The 11071-nt window shown below is 39.9% G+C and overlaps 1 protein-coding gene across 2 annotated transcripts in view; it reads right to left on the bottom strand.

The window, feature by feature from the left end:
- Positions 1 to 11071, bottom strand: part of FBXL5 (F-box and leucine rich repeat protein 5) — a 35121-nt gene that overhangs the window by 5125 nt on the left and 18925 nt on the right. For both annotated transcript variants that reach the window (XM_042053166.1, XM_042053167.1), the window contains 5 exons: positions 10332 to 10457; positions 9707 to 9855; positions 9440 to 9522; positions 7016 to 7738; positions 4085 to 4233 (listed from right to left, as the gene is read on the bottom strand). In XM_042053166.1, the coding sequence (XP_041909100.1) occupies positions 4085 to 4233; positions 7016 to 7738; positions 9440 to 9522; positions 9707 to 9855; positions 10332 to 10457 (1230 nt within the window). The remainder of the gene's footprint in view (positions 1 to 4084; positions 4234 to 7015; positions 7739 to 9439; positions 9523 to 9706; positions 9856 to 10331; positions 10458 to 11071) is intronic.

Below are 11071 nucleotides of genomic sequence, written 5' to 3'. Positions count from 1 at the left end.
GGGCCTCTGCCTTCCTTAGCAGACACCTGTCTTTCAAAACCGAGACACAGGGATAGGTCTTGCACAATCTTTCTGGGCAACCTGTTCCACTATCTCCCATTTGCATTTTGCCCACTACTGCTTTTGGCACAGCCCAGTTAGCAATGCACTGTGTATCTACAAGGACACTGCTCCACACAGCAATTCCACACACTGCATGTGTTTTGAGGACCAGCTGATGATTTTGACTGAACTTTGACAGTTTTGATGGGCAGGTAGAGCAAGAAACCAGTGGCTGTTTGCAGTGTCAGGTTCTGGCTCCTGTAATAAGACATCTTGACAGGGATGATGAGCCAGTTACCATCACTGCTGGACTTAACAAGGAGCCCAAAATGTAGCCTTTTAAAACAACATGTGACAGAAGTGTGGGGAAGGAACAGCACATGCAGTGGATCATCCAGAGAACTGTATTTCACAAGGGTCCCTCTGACTGTGAAGGCTTAGTAAGTGCTACCAGTGAAGTGCTAAATGAAATGTGTTTTGGGTTCACCTGGGAAAGCAAAGTTAATCAGATTCTCATCTAACCTGCCACAGTCTATGTTACTGATTTAGTTACTTCTAAACTGGATTATTGTAATGCTCTTTACATGCATATCTGATTACTCAGATGCTTAGTGGACTCAGAATAGAGGTGAGGTCTGTTTACTTGTGGTGAACGTATAAACACGTTTGGTACTGTAAGAGAGGAGCAGAGCTATTTGATTACTCCATTCTGTTACATGTACTAGCAGAACAAAAATTAGTCAAAATTCCCTAGGAAGAAGTTTGGCATTCCACCAAGAATACATGACAACACAGACCAAGACTATGGTAAAAGAACCACTCCTGCCAGGGCAACTGGCTGCCACCATCATACCATATCCTTTCAGAGATTTGTGAGTACATTGGTAATCTGTAGAATTTAGACTGAGACCTAACTCTTAGAACACCGTGTTCCCACATAAGTCTGCATGCAGTAGTCCACACATCTTAAAAGAACTTGCAAAGTCTTGGCTCCACTGCTGAAAGACAGATCAACTATGACCAGTGGGACTCTAAATGCCAGAAGACTGAATCATTAGAATCACAACTTTATTTCATTAATGCCCTATTTCTTTAATTACAGCACCTGAGGACTACATAATTAAAAAAAAAAAACTAGAAACTGAATCATACTTAAATGCTGCAAAGAGCTACTGCTGCAGAAATTACGGAGCCCCATTTTTCTAATCCCAAAGCTGAAAGCACTCCAGGCTTTGAAACTAAGAATACAGTCAGAAGAATGGACACAGCTGGTCAAAACAGCCTTAGGAAAACAAGAACTCAGTGGCAAGATGTAACTCGAACATTAAACTCTTCTTGCTGAGTTCAGTGTGATCCACAACCAAATCTGTTCTAGACAAATTACATCAGCCATTAGAAGGGATGCATATTGACAGATTTGTTTTCAGCTGCAGTTGAAGGTTATCTAACTCCAGCATTGTGAAAAACAGAAGAGATCCTAAGTATGCAAACCCAAAACTGAAGTCGAACTAACAGTAAACAAACAGAAAATAGATCTGAAGTATGTGCAAATTCATGGTTTCTGGCCATAAAAACTGTACCATGTTACTGGTGTGCAACAGCAGTCAGATTCAGACCCAACTACCTCACCACAGCTGCTCTACACCTTTCTAGTCTTGCTCTACTAAAAAGACAGAACAGCAGCTGTTGAAAACATAAAAACTGCAACCAGCGTGCCTACCTATGTTGTGCAACACATGCATCAAGCCCTCCACAAAGAAATTCCAATGAAGCTGGCTTGTGTGTGAACAGTCCCATCAGGCTCAGTGTTTATAGAAAAAAAAAAAATCTGAAAATAAACCACAGGTAAAAGTAAAGCCCCCTATTCCTTAGCAGATGACAAAGTTGTATCTTTATTATTCATGGATGGCTAAATTCCATGCTGTTGGCTCCATGTTTTTTTCTGCAAGACCGGTAAGTTTTCCAAGCTCTGATCCCAAAATACACCTACTTCCCTGAAAACAATCACTGATAAGCTGGTGGGCAAAGAGAATTATGATATTATTTTGTACATGCTAACAGATCTGTAAGCTTTGTACAGCAGTTAGTAATACAATCTAAAAATGGCTTCAGATATGGATTGGTTTAAATGAAACAGCTATTGCTTTCCCTAGTTACTTTAGAAATGCCAAATGATACAGAAACAAACAGCTGTTGTAGGAATCCTGCTGCCCACAGAATGGGATAAGGCATCAGTTTCACACTGAATAGCCCTATCACAATGAAGTTTGAAAATATAAGGAACGAAATCCAGATAAAACTGCAGGGGATTAATTTATAAAGGCTATTTTCCATAAAGCCATAACTTCTGAGATGACACTATTTCTCAACATATGTAAGAAGTCAGACCATTACAGCCTCACTGTCCTGTACATTTCTCTCTACTGGAGTAGCTGTTGATCCAAAGGCATGCATGATGCTTTAGAGAACCAAGCAGAACCAGCAGGCAGTAGAAGGAAGGAAATAAACAGGAAGAGGATCAGACAACTTTACAGAATAATTCAAAAATATTCTGTTTAAATAATCTCTTGAGAATACTATGGAACAGCCAAGCTTTAAAGTGATGGACTCACACACAGCTTTGGGCATTGTAAACTAATACAAAGACCTTATGGTGTATTTTATAGGGACAAAATGAAAACCAGAAATGTCTGAGGACAAATTATGTCTAGTATTACAGACAGAAGTATAAGCAGAGGATCTTGCAAGCAATCAGACGTAAAAGGAAAAGGCTTCTAACTGGTCTTTGAAGACATCTTTAAAACTCAACAAAATGCAGGTAAGAGTCAGTGAAGGATTTTAAAAAGAGAACCTTAAAATTTTCAGGTGGAAATTAAAGACAACAGAAAATAGCTTTTTAAATGCTGTAGTCCAGATGGAATGGAAGGAAGTAACAAAAAGCAAATGTCTCAAAAGAAAAAAAAAAGCGTCAATAAAGTGCAAAAATTATAGAAACAAAATATGACTTAATACTTTCACTTCTAATATTATAATCCAATCCAAGCACACCATCTTTTATCAATTTCAATGGACTGATATCCAAATATCAGTACATATTTATTTGCAGTACCAAAGCTCTGGCAGCTGGTACCCAGGCTGGAGCTGCATCTCAATACGGATGCAAATTATTCAGCTGGACACCACAAACTTCCAGGTAATACAATTTTGTTTTACACACAATTAGCTTGCACAATCCTCTGAACTCAGTTATTATCCTTTTTTTCCCTTGCCTTCTGTTGCACTTACCTGTTTTAAATTCACACATGGAATACAAGTCACACTATGGTTCCCATCTCTAATGCTAGGAATGCTTATTGGACCTAACATAACAGACTGAATTTCAGTGTGGTAAACACTGAAAAGACTCACACCATGAACAGATCTTATGCATTTATCCAGATCCTTCTCCAACTTAGATCCATCCCTAAGTTACTCACTCAAGCAAAACCAGAAAAAAAGCTGAATTATATTTTCCATAAGGACACGTGATGGTAGGATCAAAAATATCCTATACCAAAACTAGTGCAATAGGGGAGGTTTGCATGACAAAACACACATCACTTGTTTCCCAAAAATCCCTACTTTGGTACCAACCTAATGAAGCCTCTGTCTGAGGTTATGACCATACTGAAAACATACAACTGCATGGTTTACAGTGCAGATAGGAACAGGACAAGTGTGTATTAGCAGCTATATGGAGACTTACTTTCTACCCCTATTAGTTATGCTAAACTAAGTTAAGAGATACAGGCACTAAAAATGCTTTCCTATGTAATACAGAACTGTAGTAGTGTCATGCCAAAAAAAAACCCCAAAAAATGAGGAAAACCTGATTTAACAGTTATCATTTTGTAATTAATCTGTGAAACACAGTGCTGCACAGACATTTAAAAAAAGGTGTGGTTTTGGTGTTTTTTGTTTTTTTGGTTTTTTTTTTTCAAAAAATCCTTACACCGAACATCACTCCCCAGAAAAGCATCGCATCTTCATAAAAAGACATTACCGTTAATGTTGTCACAGTAGTAAAAGTGTTCATCTTTTAGAGAGGGGCATGCAGAAACTAACTCCTGCAGGCCTGCACCAGTTACAGTGAGACACCCCGAGAGGTTCAGGTGTTCCAGATGCGGCAGTCCTCCTCCCAGAGTCAGTGCCCTGTGGACACACAGAAGAGACGCGTTAGGAGCCCGCACGGCGCGGCACTGGCAAGCGCCCCACTGCATCACCCTGTCACAGACCCACTGCACCTCATACAACAAACACAGCTCTAACGAACCACGGAGTTTTAAACCTGGCAGTTCCAGACCCTCTTTTAAAGGGGGATCACCCCTGAAGCCATCCAAGAGACCTGGAAAATCAACAGATTTCTACATAAACTAACAATTCCTGTAGACAGACTTTAAGCGGGAAACGACCTTTTTTATGGATGACACCAGAGATGACCAACTATTTCAAAGAACTACAAAGCCCTTCTTCAAAATACCACTGATTTTGGCAGCTCTTCCAAGGTGACGTATATTCCTCATCTCACGCTAAAACATGACACTCCCAAGTTTGGTGCATTATGCTTCCCAAAGTTTGACTCTTTTTTTTCTTAAACTTACTTTGGTCTCCAAATTTGTGTTTTCCTAGGACTGACAGCAGAGCTTCTCTCTGCCAACGCACCATCTTATTATTCAGATGGAATTCTCTAGCTTTCTTCTGAGTGCTAGACAATTTGGCTGCTGCTGCAACAGGCACACAGATGTACTGCACCTGAGCAATTACTCCATGTGACCCTGCTCGCTTCTCTGTGAGCTCAGAGAAGCCAGCCCAAGTTCAAGCAGAAACAAGCTCACTCACCTGAAAAAAACCACCAGGCTTGAATCATCAAACTGCAGATTCAAGCCAGGACATAAAACTGAAGATGCCTTCAGAGCATCAATGTACAAGTTTCTCTTGTCAGCAGGCAGAAGTAGAACTGCTGGCCACAAAACCAGCTATTAGGTAACAACTTCTATGAAATAAATGAACTGGTATGTGTTTCTGTTAGGGGGTTTCACTCCCTTTCCTCAGGGACTCCAGGTACTCTTGTGACTACAAGAAGCACTTGTTGCAACACACTCTCAGCTCCTAAATACTTTCACCCAAAAAGCACCAATGGGAAATCAACAACACAACTAAACCCTTGCCATGGCTCAGTGACCAAATCTCCCTTTGCTCCCACATTACTCAGTCATGCAAAACCAAACCAGTACTAAAATAAAATACACACAGCACAACCTCATCAGCACCTAACAAAACTCATCAGGACAAGTCCACTGCAACAATCCAAGAGAAACAAGCACCTACACAAAGCCCAGATATCTGAACCACACCCTAAGGAACAGTAACACTGGTGAGTTAAAGTGTCAGAAAAACCAAAGGAGACATCTGAACAGCTGGTACACGTGAACATCAAATGGGGACAAAACCTCAGGAGAGAAAAATCAATGCCAGCAGCACCTCGCACTATTCCTCAGTTTACTACAGCAAAGAGCACAGGTATGCATGAAGTATTCCCACTCCAAGAAGCTTTAATTAGTCTTAAATGCTGCAGCACACCTGAGCAGGAGGCTGCAAGTACCTCAGCCTCATCCCATTTTCATATGAAGTAGTAACTACATTTTTCTGACAATACAAAGTATCAGTGGCAAATAGCAAACAGAAAATTCTGTAACTCATGAAGCCATCTCAGTGTTCAAGTCAAACATTTTTTTCTCCTCCTTTAACTGTTATATGGGGTCATATTTAACATGTTGTTCTGCACATACAGAATCATCATAGAATCATTTGGGCCGGAAGACTTGATATAATCACATCCAACCGTCAACCCAGCACTGCCAAATCCACCACTAAACTACATCACCAAGTGTCACATCCTTTAAATACCTCCAGGTATGCCGCTTCCCATGGCAGCCTCTTCCAATGCTTGAAAACCCTTTCAGTGAAGAAATTTTTCCTAATGGCCAATCTAAACATCCTCTGATGCAACTTGAGGCCATTTCCTCCTGTTACATGAGGGAAGAGACTGACCCCCATTGGGCTATAAAACCACCTGAAAGGGGGGCTGAAGAGTGGGAAGATCTCCCCTGAGCCTCCTTTTCTCCAGGCTGAGCCTGCCCAGCTCCCTCAGCCACTCCTTACCAGACCTGTGTTCCAGACCCTTCCCCAGCTCTACTGCCCTTCTCTGGGTAGAGTCCACTGCCTCAATGTCTTTCTTGCAGTGAGGGGCCCAAAACTGAACACAGGATTTGAGGCGTGGCCCAAGAACTGCCCTGGTGCTGCTGGGCACACTACTGCTGATACAGGCCAGGTACCACCTGGGCACACACTGGCTCATGTTCAGTCACTGTCAAACAACACCCCCAAGTCCTTTTTCACCAGGCAGCTTTCCAACCACTCTGTCCCCAGCCTGTAGCACTGGGGTTGTTGTCACCCAAGGGCAGGACCTGGCACTTCATCTCATTGAACAGACAATTGGCCTCAGCCCATTGAGGCAGCCTGTCCATAAATTATGTCATTATCCAGACAGGTTAATCAAGATGCTACTCCAGTTTTACAAAGTTTCAAGCATATTGGCAGGCATTATGAAAAAACTGGTGAATCAACACAATTTCTTAACAAGAAATCACTAAAGCTCAAATCTAAAAGCATTAATACTGTCTGGAACAACAAATTCACAATAATACTTCAGAAGATAGATATAAAAGATTTTACTGTTATCTCTGAAAGAAAAGCTAGAAGAAGTTCTCAAGTCTAGTACTGTAACTAAGAAGCAAAGACCACTTAAAACTTACCAAAGTTTCTTCAATAAAAATGTTTCTACTGAAATGAGGCAGAGTCATTCCAGAATGGCCCAACAAATAAAACCAGAAAAAACATCCTGCAGCAAAATAGCTTGAAAATGTCTCCTCACCTGAGAGCACGGTCTGTTATCTGGTAACAGCCTGACAGACTGAGAAACTGAAGAACTCGTGCAGTCTCTTCATCTGTTTTTTCACTCCCAGAGTACACAGAATCTTTTTTCTCTGACTGCTTAGTCCTTATTGGTTTTTTACACAGTGCAGAGGACTCTGGAAGTGCTCGAATAGTTCTTAGTCCTGTCCCAGCACAACAAAACGAGTGACCACAGTAAATCAAGTCAGTAGAAGCACAGTGCTGCTGCCACCCTCTAGTCCTTAATCCATAAATGTCTCTACTGTAGCACGATGCAGAACAATTAATATGGGATGTTGGTTCCATAAGACAAAATCCTTCAACATTTCTGTGTCTCCACTCTGCAGCATCTTCAATGTCAGCTAAATCATCTGCATCTAGCATCCACACATAAGCAGAATTGAAGTTTTCTGAGCCATCAGGTTTAGTCCAGTGCTGCTCACCATCTCCTCCTTGAATGAGGTTTTCATTGCTGACTTCATGCAAACAATTATATTTCTGGTTGGACTGCAGAGTAATCTCTCTGTTTTTCCACAAAGTCTTAGCGTTCCTGTTTCTGCAGCTTTTCAGAACACCTCTGTTATGATGGGTTGATATGATACCCAGTGCTCTGGAAATCCTCTCTATAGCCACATCTGTAATTTTTTCACATCCAGACAGATCAAGGTGGCGTAGATTTTGACAATACCCAACCGAACACCAACTGAAATCAGGGGAAAAAAAGAAGTGGTTTGGTTTGTTGGTGGTTCAGTTTTTTAAGTTTTTGCTCAGAAATAGCTGTTAAGGCTAAATATATGAAAGAACATTTCACAAGTAAATTCACAAGTATTAATTCACATAATATTCAAAGAAGCTACCCCAGACAGATTAGATTTGATACTCCAAGTGCTCTATATATGCCTAGAAAAATCATGTCTAGAGAAATGTGAAATCATTCATGAATCAGTAACAATTTGTATTTCTCCATATACTGAGACTTAAAAGAAATCCGACTTTGCTATAAACTGAACAAATGTTTTAATAATAGATCAGATTGCAAGCACCAAATATATAACATTTTCAAAAAGCAACCGCATTACACTCAACAGAAGCTACCAAGAGACATCTGAGCTACTAAACAGTTAACTTCTCAAAAGGCTAAAAATACTGAACTAGCAAATTTCACCCACACCCACCCCCCCAAAAAATGTATCTGAGATTCAATATTCAGTTCGAAGTATTGCAAGAGTTGTTAATTTCTAGTATTTTGAGTTTCTCAAGCTTAGCAGTTTACACATACTGAAATGCCAGTGTACTTAGATCATATGTCCTCCTGTCCTTTCCTATTTCTCTCAGGAATTCTAGATGGAGTCCTGAAACAGCTCCTGCATACAATATTAATTATTCCATCATTAATTAGAAAACAAACTTTTTCATTTTAACAAGAGGTTACTCCCTCAGTCTTATCTTTTTCAAGTGAAATAGAAATTTTATCTACAGTAATATTTTTACATTATTACCTATAAAAGTATATAAGGGATTTAACTGATCTTTACCTATCCATAGTTAATGTTACCATCATTTACTTTCTGTAAGTAATTATCTATATTTAGAGCAAGACAAACTCATTTTCTGAGTTACAAATTGGAGTGTTGTAAATACAGATATATGAGGAGTGGTAAATAAGGTAAATTTTACTAGATACTGACAAAATCTCACAAAGATTCATTTCTGAGCCCTGGAAATTCTATAAAGCTTTTATTTCAAATAAACTTCTTGTACAAGCTGGAGAGTGTTGCTACCAGCATCCATGCTGGCAAGATTTTCTGTGGTGTTCACACTCCCTGAGAGCACCACATGATGTAAATGCAGAACACTGAAACACCTGCTGAGTTTCAATACCACAGTAGGACCCATTGGTGCAGGCTCTGCATCCACACACCATCCCACTGACATCAAGGACATTCCTGCAGGCCTCAGTAAAACTCAGGAATCCATAGTCAATATACCTAAGCCTTAGAGCTTTGCCTACTGCTTGATTTGAGTGTCTGAAATAGCAGTATTCCACACCCTACCAGCTGTAGCAGACCAAGGAACTTCCTTAACTGAGCAACTCCATAAAAATCTATGGACAAGTTGTTAATACCACAGCAAAACACAACTATTGTTATGGATAGCTACACACTGATAGGTAAAAAGCATCCAATAGTGAAGACAGAGAATTTTAAAAGGCCACTACAAAGTTACCTGTTTCACTTGGTATTTCAATGACTTGTTACTCTGGTTTAGTTCTTAGTCATAAGTCACATGGGAGTTCTCAACCTGAGTTCTCTTTCTTTCGTTATTGGCAATGGACTAAGAAATGTTTGAATGTTTCCCCCCCCACTTAAAAAGCTGGATTTAAAGGAAACAACAATTATCTAACCTTTCAAATACAGAGTCTGAAACATCAGTTTGAGTGAGATCCAAATATTCCAAGTTGGGGCAAAGCTCCAAGATCTGTCTAACCTGAAAAAAGAAAGGAAAAGAATCAGTAAAGTTACAAGTCAGTAAGGTTGCACACAGTGTCTAGAGACAACCTGCAAATTAATACTCTTTTAGATTGCAACCCACTTACACTACCCAAGCACGTCAGTTATTAATTAAAGATTGCATAGCCACAATTATTAAATGCAAGTTTCAAATTACACACCATTTTGCTGGACACTGCAGAACTGTAGGCCAATACCAGTGTCTTCACTGAGGAGCCTACAACCGGGAGGACATGATGAATTAGGCCATGAAGTAAACGTTTTTCCATTTGTGCTATATTAATGGCAAGTGAATCTTCAGCTGCTTCTTCTGCAAATAAAGCCAGAGAGAAACACTTAAAATCATTAAAGGACTTGGAAAAATATTTACTACATATTATGTAGTGCGCAGGGCTGCCCCGGGCAGCTGTTTCCACCAACTTGTTTTAGGTATCAAAATACTACCTCACAGGGCATTTCATATATATATACGTATATATAAATGTATGTATCTGTGATTTAACAGCTTAAGACAAATTTTATGTCAAGCCTAGGAGTGGATGCAAGATGATTCAAACTTTCTGAAGAGATGAAGCCTAGCCTTTACCTCCAGACACATCCCTGTAACTCCTCTACCTGCCCTCATGTTTGCTCTTTCCTAGACAAATTAATTCCAGTCATTAAAATCAGATGCCTGCTTCTCTCCTGCCAACCCCCATCCCCCTTTTTTTCCACTCAACTTGTTCCTTATAGCTATGGCATCTTCAGGAAAAAAATAACCAATACACCAAAATCAATTTTACCTACCAGATTCATCTATGTCAGCATCTTCATCCCATTCCTGGAAAGCACGACTTTCATCTTTTCTATTTTTCACCCATTCCTCATCAGGTTCAGTCTCAGTATCTGCTGCAGGACCACTATACCAATCACCTACTCACCACCACCCCCCCAAAAAAAAGAAGGAAAAAAAGTTAATAAAAATTTTTCAGCGCAGCAGAAACCAGCACTGATAACTTTTCAGTATACTGTGACCTAATTTAAGAGACATAAATGAATTCTGAATTCATCTCAACTAAGGCTGGACTAAACCTTAACACAATTCTTTGTCTGAGTTTTATCCTTAAGCTTCAAAAGATTCTTGCAACGGTTTCAGTACCATCCCAGAACTCATAGCCTATTATGCCTCTCTGAGATACACCTGCTGTCCTTATTAACTTAGTAGAGACCAATATAATCACAAAAATAAGTTAAAATCATGGAATACTTGGACTGTCTAGGTGCTCAAGTTCTTTCTGGTAAATAAATTAATCACCAGCTTTTAGTGTTAATACTTGGTTGCAGACATCTCTCTTTTCCTCTGGAATATCACAAATAAACAGTTAACCAGCCTGGTTTTAGTCCCCGCACATGACAACTCCGAGATCGCAAAAACCGAATTCCGTAGGTACCCTACTTAAGTACTACACAGTACTTGACAACATACATATGACTCAAATCAATACACAACCATTTTTCAGAACATCTGGATGAACGAGAAGATCAGC

The sequence above is a fragment of the Corvus kubaryi genome, unplaced genomic scaffold (genome assembly GCF_017639235.1).
Source record: "Corvus kubaryi isolate FWS band 111438036 unplaced genomic scaffold, C.kubaryi_AGA036_p1.0 split1-131, whole genome shotgun sequence".
In the NCBI taxonomy this organism is placed as follows: domain Eukaryota; kingdom Metazoa; phylum Chordata; class Aves; order Passeriformes; family Corvidae; genus Corvus; species Corvus kubaryi.
Note: the sequence above shows the minus strand (reverse complement) of the source record. Positions and strands in the feature narration are given on the sequence as shown.